Raw genomic sequence first — 12,494 nt, forward strand, 5'->3', positions numbered from 1 at the left:
AGGGCTGAGACTCAGGGAGTCGCCATGGCGGAGCAAATAGCACTGGCTGAGTCTCCGCGGCCCCTTGACTCTCTGCCAGGGCTTTGTGTCCCCCAGTGCCGGCGAGCAGCTGTGCAACAGAGTCTCCCTCGCTTTCTGATGGCTGCAAGGCCGTGCTGCCTCTCCCCGTAGGGTCTGGTGCTTCATGATCCCGCCTGAACCAGCTCAGTGGATTTGAAAGTTTGCAGAAGCAAAGGCGTTTCTACTTGTGAGTCTGGCACAGCCCAGATGGGAATGTAAATTGCGTAGGGCGGGGTCACAGGGAGTCGCCGGGGCGGAGACTCAGCGGCCCCTTGCCCATCCAGGACTCCGGGACTTTGAGTCCCCCAGTGCCAGCGAGCAGCCGAGCGCCAGAGCCTCCCTCGCTTTCTGACCGCTGGAAGGCCGTGCCGTCTCTCGCCTTGGGGCCTGGGGCCTCAGAGACCCGCCCGAACCAGCTCAGTGGATTTGAGAGTTTGTAAAAGCACAGTCATTCCCTCTTGTGCCTCTGGCACAGCCCTGAGGGTAGGGCGGGGTCACAGGGAGTCGCCAGCTTGGAGGAAATAGCGATGGCGGCGTCTCCGCGCCCCTCGCCTCCCCGGGACACCAGGACTTCTTGTCCCTCGGTGCCGGCGAGCAGCCGCGTGTCAGAGCTTCCCTGGCTCTCCTACCACTGCAATGCCGTGGCCTCCTCTCCCTGTGGGATCTGGGGCCTCATAGACCCGCCCCGCGCAAGCCCAGAGGATTCGAGGGTTCGTAAAAAACCGAGAATCCATTTGCAGCCCGCGTGGCGTGTGACTGCGTACCTCTGGTTTTGGTGCCTCCGTAGCTCCCACTCAATCTCACTGCGCTTCTTTCTTTTCCTCCAGTTGTAGATCTCCCACTGGGCCAACTTCCCCATGGTTCTGAGTGGCGGTTGTTTACTTCATAGTTGATAGTTTCAATGATGCTGTTAGAGAGCAGCACACACAGGTCCGCTCCCTACGCCGCCATCTTGGTTCTCCCCTTTTGTATTGTTTTTTTGGTCTCTATGTCATTTATCTCTGCTCTGATCTTTATTATTTCCTTCCTTCTGCTTACACTGGGCTTTTCTTGTTGCTCTCTTTCTAACTCTTTGAGTTGAAGAGTTAGGTAATTTATTCTCATTGTTTCTTGTTTCTTGCAGTAGGCTTGTAGTGCTATGAACTTCCCTCTCAAGACTGCTTTCACTGTGTCCCATAGGTTTTGGGTTGTTGTGTTTTCATTGTCGTTTGTTGCATGATGTTTTTTATTTCTTCTTTGATCTCTCTGGTAACCCAGTCATTGTTTAATAGCATGCTATTTAGTCTCCATGTGTTTGATTTTTTTGGATTGTTTTTATTGTAGTTGATTTCCAGTTTTATGCCACTGTGATCTGAGAAGATGCGTGATATGATTTCAATCTTCTTGAATTTGAATAGACTTTGCCTGTGACTAAATATATGGTCTATCTTTGAAAATGACCCATGTGCACTTGAGAAGAATGTATATTCTGTGGCTTTGGGGTGAAATGTTCTGAAGATGTCAATTCATTCCATCTGATCTAGTGTGTCATTTAGGATTGATGTTTCTTTGGTGATTTTTTGTTTAGAGGATTTGTCCAATGGTGATAATGGGGTGTTAAAGTCCCCTACTATGATTGTGTTGCTGTCAATCTCTCCCTTGTTCTCCTCTAAAAGATTTCTTATGTATTTGGGTGCTCCTATATTGGGTGCATATATGTTTACCAGAGTTATTTCTTCTTGTTGGATTGCTCCCTTTAGTATTATGAAATGGCCTTCCTTATCTCTTTTTATGTCCTTCACTTTGAGATTTAATTTGTCAGATATAAGTATTGCTACCCCCACTTTTTTTCTGCTTCCATTTGCCTGAAAAACCTTTTTCCATCCCTTCACCATCAGTCTGTGTGCGTCTTTTTTTCTGAGGTGGATTTCCTGTAGACAGCAGATATATGGGTCATGTTTTCTTATCCACTTGGTTACCCTATGTCTTTTGATTGGGGCATTTAATCCATTTACATTTAAAGTTATTATTGATAGATACTTGTTTGTCGCCATTTTTATTCTTTACCCCTGTGTTCCTTCTTTGTTTCCTATTTTTTCTTTTTACAGCAGACCCTTTAGCATTTCTTGCATTGCTGGTTTGGTGGTAATAAACTAACGTAGTCCTTTTTTGTCTGTGAAGCTCCTGATTTGACCCTCAATTTTGATTGATAGCCTTGCTGGGTACAGTATTCTTGGATTCAGACCCGTCATTTGCATGACTTTGTATATTTCATTCCATTCCCTTCTTGCCTGATGTGTTTCTGTTGAGAAATCAGTCACTAGTCTGGTGGGTAATCCTTTGTTAGGTAACTTTCTGTCTCTCTCTGGCTGCTTTTAAGATTCTTGCTTTGTCATTGGTGTCTGCCAATTTAATGATAATATGCCTTGGCGTCAGTCTTTTGGGGTTCATTTTGTTTGGGACTCTGTGAGCTTCTTGGATTTGTGTGAGTTTTTTCTTCCCTATATCAGGGAAGTTTTCTGTCATTATTTTTTCAAACAGGTTTTCTATTCCTTGCTCAGTTTCCTCTCCCTCTGGCACCCCTATTATTCGGATGTTGTTTTGTTTTGTGTTGTTCCAGAGTTCTCTTAGGCTCTCTTCCTGCTTTTTAATTTTTTTTTTCTAGAAACTGCTCTGCTTGGGTATTTTTTCCTCCCTTGTCTTCTAGCTCACTGATGGCAGTCCTCTGCTTCTTCTAGTCTAATGTTGATGCTTTCTATTGAATTCTTTATAGCAGTGATGTCATTTTTCATTTCTTCTTGGTTTTTCTTCATTTCCTCTTGGTTCTTACACATGTTGTTGAATTTGTCTTCCATTCTTTTCATCCACCTTATGGCCATTTCTCTGAATTCTTTCTCTGATAGGTAGCTTGCCTCCATTTCCTCCATTTCGTTTACTTCCTTTTCTGGTGATGCCTGTTTTTCTTTCATATGCGGGCTGGTTCTTTGTTTCACCATGATCTCTCTTCTCCAGATGTTTGCTTATGTAGTTCTCTCTCTGCTTTCCATGCGGAGAAGCAGGGTTCCTCTAAGTTCACGTAGTCACGCTGCTTGAGGTCCATTGTTTCCGGGTTAGTAGCCAATCTCTGGATGTTGTGGATGCCAGGTCTTTGGCTTTATAGGCTCCCAATAACAGCCACTCAAGATGGCGCGTTCTCCACGGCTGAGCCGGCGCTCAGGGAGAGATTTCAGCCACAGTCTCCAACCATTCCCTTTCTCCCCTTAAAGGATTTTTTTAATTTAACCAAATTTAATAAACTTAAAATCACATGGAAAGCTTCATCAAATACAAATTAATAAATATATTTTACTTATATCTTAAATATTATAAAAGGTTTTGCCTCTAAGAAGTGCAAAATAAAGTATTTCTATTATGTCCCACTTTAAATAATACTATACAATTTCACAAATATTTTAAGAACCTGACGATAGTGTACATGAATGCCTCTCCCTGTCCTTTGTGCTATTGTTATCATATATTTTATTTTTATGTACTAACCCCTCAAAACACTGTTACTACTTATGCTTCAGTAAATTATATTTTAGAATGATTAAAAATAATAGAGTTTCATATTTATTTTTTCCATTTCTATAGATATGTTTATTTTTGCCATTTCTATAGATTATTTCTCTGTATAGATCCAGTGTTTCTGACTGATACAATATTCCTTGTGATTGAAGGATTTCGTTAACATTTTTTCTAGTACTGGCCTTCTGATGGTGAATTCTCTTGGTTTTTGTTCATCTGTGAAAGACTTTATTTTCACCTTCAAATTTGAAAGCTATTTTGGGTCTCAGTATAGAATTTTGAGTTGACAGGTTTTCCCTCCCTTATTAGTACTTTAAAGACATAATTTTATTTTCTTCTACCTTGCGTTGTTTCTGGTGAGAAGCCTCTTTTAACCATTATGTTTCCTCCTCTATCTATAATGTGTCTTGCATGTCTGACTAGGTAAAGATGTTCTTTTTATCCTTGGTTTTAGCAATTTGAATATGATGACTCCCAGTCAATATAGGGTTTGAATTTAATTTTTTCTAGTGGTGATGGAGAGTGAGGAGGTTCCGCCCTGCAGTTGCATCTGTGTGTGCTACAGCAGAGGTGAAGTTTAGGAACATCACATTACTATCAGTGTAACTCCAGTAGAGGCCTTGGTGTTGAAGTCATCCTTAATCACTTGTGTCAGTGAGCAACAGAAGATGCATCTGAGACTTCCTTTTCTGAATTTATCACCAATGTTAATTTTCAGATAGCACTAGAAAATTCAGAAGGGATATCATTGTAAATACGTACTTAATTTTTTCTTTAATAAAGCAAAGTAGATTTAATGAAGAACTGCAAAAGGAAAAGAATCATCCTAATGAGACACCTAAGAAGGAAGCAGCAAGTACCTTACGTAAAGCTAATCCTGGCTCAGACAAGAGTACGTTGGAGAAGAACCAAATTAATTTTGGGAAGAATCACATGATCAAGAGATTAAAGCCAAGTTTAAACTGGAAGACCACTGTTGGTTCCAAAGAGTATGTAGACATTTGCATGATGGGATTTTAAAACCATCTTAAGTGACCATATTTGTCTAATTTTTTACAGAACTTTATTTCATTGTAGAAAATACAGAGTAGTATTCTTTCCTGCTCCTCTTCCTATTTCAAGCAGAGAGATTTGACAGGCAACAGGGTTTATATGTGGGTTCTGGAAAGGGAATGGAAGAACACAATTCACTTTCATGTAGTTGGTAAGTTGGGCAAATAACTTGAAAAAGATGATACAACACACGGAGAAATCACATGGGCTACTTGTTAAGTGGGAGGTGAATTTTTAAATTCAGCTTTTTGTATGTGCTTATTTTTTTAAATTAAGAATTTACCTAAGTGTTTAATGAAAACCAAGTAGGTGCCAAAGACTATGCTAAAGCTGGGGATACATGGAAAATCAGATACAGGCCTTTCCGTAACATTGGGTGGAGAAGGTAAAAAAAATAGACAACTACGATCAAGGCAGTAATCTACTAGATTAAAAGGTACAGAGTAAAGGCCTTTCACAATGATGGCAGCCTGTGAAGACATGTTCCTAGTACAAAGGAATACTGAACAAATTGCTTCTTCATTATAGAAAGTGCATGACTGTGCTCAAAGGAAATTCTCTGTGTCTGGAAAACACGTAATTTGGGGGCATGAAAATGTTGGAATACTTGTATACGTTTCTATTTTTAATTTCCTATTAATTACCAAAAAGTAACTAATAAAGAATGTTTTTAGACACAGAACCTCAATTCATGAGGAAAAACATGGCGGAAGACTTGAAAAGTCAGCACCATCTGTTTCACCTGGAAAAGCACAATTGGTTCGGTATGTTTCTGTTAACCAGTTCTTTAACACCATTTCTTACATGATGTGCTAACTAATCCTAACTAATGGCATTCTTACTCTTAGGGTGCCAAGATATTTATACTGACAGTTACTAGTAATGTTTTGCACAATGATCATACTGGATTTCTTTTAGTGCAGAGCTGGAAGAAATGGCATAAATCTCACATTATGAAGTTTTCAACTTGGGAAAAAAACCAAACTTTAAGATACTCTACTACATTTATACTACTTGGGGGGGGGGGGGGGTGTTCCAATATAATAAACACTTTAATTTGTTTGACAATTCTTCAACTTTTTATTTTTAAATAACTATAGATTCACAAAAAGTTGCAGAGATACTACAGAGAGGTCTCATCTCCCCTTCACCTAGCTTCCCCCAAAGGTGACATCTAGGGTAACTACAGCATAATATCAAAACCAGGAGGGTAGCATCAGTACAATGTATATGTATACCTCATGCCATTTTGTCACATGTAAATGGTATGGTGACTATGGCAATCCAGAAACAGGACTATTCCATCACTACACAGAGCTCCCTCCTGCTACCCCTTATAGTCACACCCACTCCCTTCCCCCCATTATTCCCAGTCCCTGGCAACTGTTAATCTGTTTTCCATTTCTATAATTTTGTCATTTTGAGAATGTCATATAAACATAATCATAAGTTTTTTGTACTGGCTGTGTTTTTCATCTAATACTCTTGACATTCATCCAAGTTGTGGCATGTATTAGTAATTTGTCTCTTTTTTTTGCTAAGTAGTATTCCATGGTATGGATGTACCATACTGTAATTTCTCACCTATTGAGGGAAATTTTCATTCCTCTCAGTTTTTGGCTATTACAATTAAGATGGTTGTAAATAATTATAGACAAATTTCTATATGGATGTAAGCTTTCATTTCTCTAGGACAGCGGTTCTCAACCTGTGGGTCGTGACCCCTTTGGCGGTCGAACGACCCTTTCACAGGGGTCGCCTAAGACCATCCTGCATATCAGATATTTACATTATGGTTTATAACAGTAGCAACATCACAGTTATGAAGTAGCAACGAAAATAATTTTATGGTTGGATCACAACATGAGGAACTGTATTTAAAGGGCCAGAAGGTTGAGAACCACTGCTCTAGGATAAATGCCCAATTGCCGACACATGTAATAATTGTGTGTTTAGCTTTATAAGAAACTAGAGGCCCGGTGCACAAAAATTTGTGCACTCGGGGGTGGGGGGCGAGAGGGGGTTCCTCAGCCTGGCCTGTATCCTCTCGCAGTCTGGGACCCCTCAGGAGATAATGACCTGCTGGCTTAGGCCTGCTCCCGGGTGGCAGAGGGCAGGCCCAATCCCTAGGTGCAGCGCCTGGTCGGGCTCAAAGCGGGGCCGATTGGGGAGTTGGGGCGCCGCCCCCTGTCATGCACAGAGCAGGGCGGATGGGGAGGTTGCGATGCCACCCCTAGTCACGTTCAGGGTAGGGCCGATTGGGGGGTTGGGGCACTGCCCCGTCACACTCAAGGCAGGGTTGATGGGGAGGTTGTGGCGCCACACCCTGCCACGCACAGAGCAGGGCCGATCAGGGGGTTGGGGCGCTGCCCCCTGTCACACACAGAGCAGGGACCATCAGGGGGGTTGGGGCTCCGTACCCTATCACACACAGAGCAGGGCCCATCAGGGGTTTGGGGAGCTCCCCCCTGTCACGCACAGAGCAGGGCCGATCAGGGGGTTGAGGAGCTCCCCCCTGTCACGCACAGAGCAGGGCCAATAGGGGAGTTGGGACACCACCCCCTGTCACGCACAGAGCAGGGCCAATAGGGGAATTGGGGCACCACCCCCTGTCACACACAGAGCAGGGCCGATCAGGAGGTTGGGGCGCCGCCACTGTCACACTCAGGGCAGGGCCGATGGGGAGGTATGGCTCTACCCCGTCTCACATAGAGCAGGGCCCGTGGGGGGGGGGGGGTTGGGGTGCTGCCCCCTGTCACACACAGAGCTGCAGAGCGATCAGGGGGTTGGGGCGCTGCCCCCTGTCACACACAGAGCTGCAGAGCGATCAGGGGGTTTGGGCGCTGCCCCCTGTCATGCTGATCCCGGTGCCGGGAGGCCTCGCGGCTCCGCTGATCCCGCCCGGCAGGGTCACAGATCCGGGTCCCAGACTGCAGACAGCCTTGCCTGCTGCCGCCCGCCTTCAGTATGCAAATTAGCCGCCATCTTGTTGCTTCAGGGTGGGGGTCCCCACTGGGGTGCCTGGCCAGTCTGGGTGAGGGGCTGAGGGACGTTTTCAGGCTGGCGGGTGACTGGAGCTCCAAACCTCTCCTTTTTCTCTTTTTTTTTTATTCTGGCATTTATTTACCTTCCATGGCTGTCACTGGAGCTGAGAGCCGGCTTTCTCTCTGAGGCTCGGCTGAAAGCAGGTTTCTAGCCTTTGTTTTCTGTATTCGAAACAATGTTTCGACTCCAGCTCTGAGATCCCGGCTGACTGACAGGAGGTTTCTGGAGTTTTGTTTATCTTCTATAAATATTACTATGTTTCCAACTGAAGCTCAGAGGCCGGCGGGGAACGTTGGAGTCCTCTGTCACTGAAGGAAGCTAGCCTCCCTGTTCGCATCAGCTGCCTGGCTGCCGGCCGCCATCTTGGCTGACAGTTACTTTGTATATATTCACTGATTAGCCAATGGGAAGGGTAGCGGTCGTACGCTAATTACCATGTTTCTCTTTTATTAGTGTAGATTGCCGGATTCTTCCAGAGTGGCTGTACCATTTTACTATCCTACTAACAATGTATGAGACTCAGTTTCTTCTTATCCTTGCCAACATTTGGTATTGCCATATTTTTTATTTTCGCTGCACTAAAAGATGTGTAGTGTTGTCTCATTATGGAATTAGCATTTCCTAAAATGGCTAGTGATATTGAACATCTTTTCATGAGCTTATTTCTCATGTATGTTCTTCAGTGAAATGTCTTGTATGTCTTTTGCTTATTATCCAATCAGATCATATTTTGTTTTTAAATGTTGTGTTTTGAGAGTTCTTTATCTATTTTGGGTATCCTAGGTTGGATATGTGGTTTGCAAATATTTTCTCCTCTCTGTAACTTGTTTTTTTCATTCTCTTGATATAGGGTCTCTCATAAAACAAGTTTTTAATTTTGATAAAGTTCAATGTATCAATTTTTCTTTTATGGATTGTGCTTTTGATGTCATGTCTAAGAACTCTTTGTGATGCTTCTAGTCCTGAAGATTTTCTCCTTTGTTTTTCTCTAAAAGTTGTGTTATTTTTACATTAAAGACTGATCCATTTTGAGTTAATTTTATATATAAGGTGTGAGGCTTAGGCCAAGCTACACTTTTTTGCCTATGGATGTCCAGATGCTCCAGCACCATTTGATGAAAAGACTGTCTTTTCATCATTGAATTGCTTTTGCATTGTTAAAAAAAACCAGTTGGGTGTGCTTATGTGAGTCTATTTCTGGGTCTCTATTATATTCAGTTGGTTTTTATCTGTAGCCTTTCATGAATACCACACTGTCTTGATTACTGTAGCTATATAGTAAATCTTGAAATATGGTAAAGTGGTTATTCTCACCTTCTTTTAAAATTGTTTTTGCTATTCTAGTTTCCTTCCTTTTCACATAAATTTAGAATAATCTTGCAATATCTATTTTAAAAAATGTGCCAAAAATTTTGATGTTTTTACTATGTAGAGTAATCTAATCTATAAACACTATGTGTGTCTTCATTTGGACTTTTTATTTATTTCACCAGCATTATGTAGTTTTTAGCATACAAGTCCTGTACAAAATTTTGTTAGATTTATATCTGGAACTAGAGACTCCGGTACAGTGCTGAATAGCAGTGGTCAAAGTGGACATCCTTGTTTGTTCTCCATCTTAGGGGAAAATGTCTTTCACTATAGTAAGTACAATGATAGTGTCGGTTTTGTACATATTCTTTATCAAGTTGAGGAAGTCCCCCTCTGTTCTTGTCTTTGGTTTTTTTTTTAGAGTTTTTATCATTTAGGTAGATGTTGCTGAAATAGTAACGTTATAAACATGTACATGCTGTAACATAAATATATTTATTATATGTTGTCGTTATTATTCTTAGTAAGAGTGCTGACAAGGTTGAGGAAGTTGTTAGTGAGAGCTCCTCAGAGACTGAAGAAGATGAAGAACCACCTGATCATCGCCAGGAAGCAAATGCAGATTTGCCATCGGAATATTGGCAGATTCAGAAGCTGGTGAAATATTTGAAGGTAAGACAGACCCTTTGTACTATGTTTGCAATGTTTATTTTTAAATCCTTGCCCCCAAATGTATATTCTGCTTCCAAGTTTATTGTATGTTTCTTTTAAATAAGGGTTGTATTTAAATGTACACATTTAATTTTTATTTAAATGTGTACAGGGAGGAAGGTCTTCTTCCCTCTAGGATGACAAGGTTAGTCCTCCTGGAGCAGGCAGGCTGCCTAGAGCCAGCTATCTTGCGTAGAGCAACTGGGGTAGCACCAGATACTATGACTTACCACCAGTGAGGTGTGATGGACAGAGCATGAATTTTTGAAGTTGGACTGATTTTTCTGCTGTACCACTTACTAGCAGTGTGGCTGTTGAAAAGTTTGGTTTGAGCCTTATTTTTCTCAACCTATGGTATGAAATAAGTATCCTATAGGATTAGTTTAAGGATTGAGAAAACATTTGAAACATGTGGTATAGTGTCTGATACATAGTAGGTACTTAAAGTATTCATTGGTGCATTTCCATTATTATCTTCAGTAATAAAACATACATATGAAAACAGTTTACATAATAACTGGCCATATAATGTTGTATTTAAGTACTTGGATGGTGGTGGGATGGGGGGAGGAAATCAAAGAAAATGATTTGCCAAAACCCAGATTAATATTATTTTCTGATATTGGATAGCTGATATTGATCACATCTAGGCTGTGTTTAAAGCAAAAGTCCAGAAGTACTTGTGAAGACAACATTATGGCTTATCTCATGTTTTCCTTCTGCTTCTCCATGTCTTTGGTCAAATCAACATGGGCATTTGCCAATGCCTTTGCATACTTAAAGGCATTTAGGTAACTCCTAAAGTGCTAATGGGTACTTTTCCTGTGCCTTTGAGGTCTTCCAGAACTGACAGGTAAAATAGCCTATTTGTGCATATTTTTGTGAATTCTCCAAGGCCCTGCATAGATATGGCCTTGTAGACATAAGTCAGTTGAAGAAGTTTTTCTTGCAAGAAACATATGCCCCTTCCTCTGTCAGACACAGTCTCAGCTGCAATTTATAGAAACAGAAAAGTTTTCCTGAATCCCATGGAAAGGTAGTCAAGAAATTTGGAAAATGGGGAAAGGATTCTAATTCTCCTTGGAGAATTAAAATTTAGACATTGCTGATTCAAAGGAACTTACTAACATCATTGAAAGCAAGAGCAGTTAATTATCTAAGCTTGGTAATCACTCCATAATATATCTGTATAGCAAATCAGCACATTGTACACTTTAAATAGAGATAATTATATTTGTCAATTATTCCTCAATAAAGTTGAAAAAACACACAATGCTAACAGTACAATCAAAGTTGAAAGTAGGCATTTCTAAGCGTCAGGACAGAAGCAAGTAGGAGAGAAGTGATCATAATCTAATGTCAGCCTTGCTTGTAGCATTTGCCGTGCTCTAAATGTGTGTCTGCTGCTAACAGTGAGTCATTCTTGCATAACTATTAATATGTTTATATGCATAGTATACTTTATACAAATCCTATTAGTGGTGTTCCAAGAAATAACAAATTTGAAGGCAAAATAAGTCATTAAATTTTAATGGAGATTTCCACTGTAGCCTTGTCAAGCTTGCTAAGTAGATCTGAATGTTATGTTTTTTTGGATGTACTACCCAATAATTTTGCTGGCATTTTTTGGTGTTTGAATATTATTACAATTTGTTCTTTCTAAGTAATTTAACAGAAGAAATTCAAAGGGAAGATTATGTGAATATGTTGTGGAACATTCCATTATAAAACCAGAAACTGATGTTAAATCTGAATTAATAAAAACAACAAAGACTTAGATGGCCAGTCCAGAATCAGGACAAGCAGATAAAATATTTTCATCATTAAAAAAGGAAATGAGCTTATGTGAAGCAAACCCTAATGCCTGCCTTGGCTATGCTTTTAGAAGCCTCTTAATAATTTGACCAATGTCAATACAAAATGAAAGAAAAATTACCTTTTTACATCTAGAATATTAGCCAAGAAGCAAAAACCAACACTGTTGGATAGAACGATCAATGCTTTGTGTGTTTTAAAATTTAACTTTAAGAATGATATCTTATAAATGTAAATATTTTAATATCATTTTTCAATTTCTAAAATGACTTTTATTTGGCCTTTATATTGTGTTAATGTTCCACTCTTTTAGTGTTTTCTGGTCTCAAATATCAGGTAGAGATAATTTTTAAGTGTTGTTGTAATATATATAGCTTATTTTTTTTACAGAACATCTCTGAAATTTTTAGCATTGCTACCACACAAAAAATGATACACTGTTTAACAGTATTCTCTAGTATTGTCAGGATTATTATTTTTACAATGTAAATAAAGTTTAGGAAAAAGTATGGGGTAACATGATTTCTGGAATTCCTAAGAATTTCTGGGAATTCTGATTTCTTATTCCAAAATTTGAAGATTCATATCTGTTAGAAATTTGGAAACACTAGCATGGAGCACAGGCTGGAGTTCAGGCCCCATGGTCCATCCTGTACCCCTTTGACAGGTGTCTTTGCGCACAAGCCATACATACAGTCAACATGGTGGTTTAGCTGGGCATGCACGGCAGCAATGTACAGACTCAGGAGACCTTCCTGGCAGTGACTTGATCCTTTTCTGAACTGCAGAGCTGCCCTGATCTCTCCTCTACTCATAAAGAGCACATCACCCACCTGGAGAAAAGATTGGCAGTTTATAACTTTTGTCACCAAAAACTTGGGCAGCTTGAGCCAGACGAGCTTTGTCGATAAGACAGGGCCTTTGGAAGAGCCCTGGTGTTTATCCAAATAATT

At 40.7% G+C, this 12,494-nt stretch overlaps 1 protein-coding gene across 3 annotated transcripts in view; it reads left to right on the top strand.

Annotated features, from left to right (window-relative positions):
* Positions 1-12,494, top strand: part of ODAD2 (outer dynein arm docking complex subunit 2) — a 235,563-nt gene that overhangs the window by 45,970 nt on the left and 177,099 nt on the right. For all 3 annotated transcript variants that reach the window (XM_070407349.1, XM_070407348.1, XM_070407347.1), the window contains 3 exons: positions 4,390-4,595; positions 5,334-5,423; positions 9,540-9,687. In XM_070407349.1, coding sequence (XP_070263450.1) covers positions 4,390-4,595; positions 5,334-5,423; positions 9,540-9,687 — 444 coding nt within the window. The remainder of the gene's footprint in view (positions 1-4,389; positions 4,596-5,333; positions 5,424-9,539; positions 9,688-12,494) is intronic.

This window comes from Myotis yumanensis, unplaced genomic scaffold (assembly GCF_028538775.1).
Source record: "Myotis yumanensis isolate MYYU_CA2020_CCGP unplaced genomic scaffold, mMyoYum1.0.hap1 SCAF_1, whole genome shotgun sequence".
NCBI classification, from domain to species: domain Eukaryota; kingdom Metazoa; phylum Chordata; class Mammalia; order Chiroptera; family Vespertilionidae; genus Myotis; species Myotis yumanensis.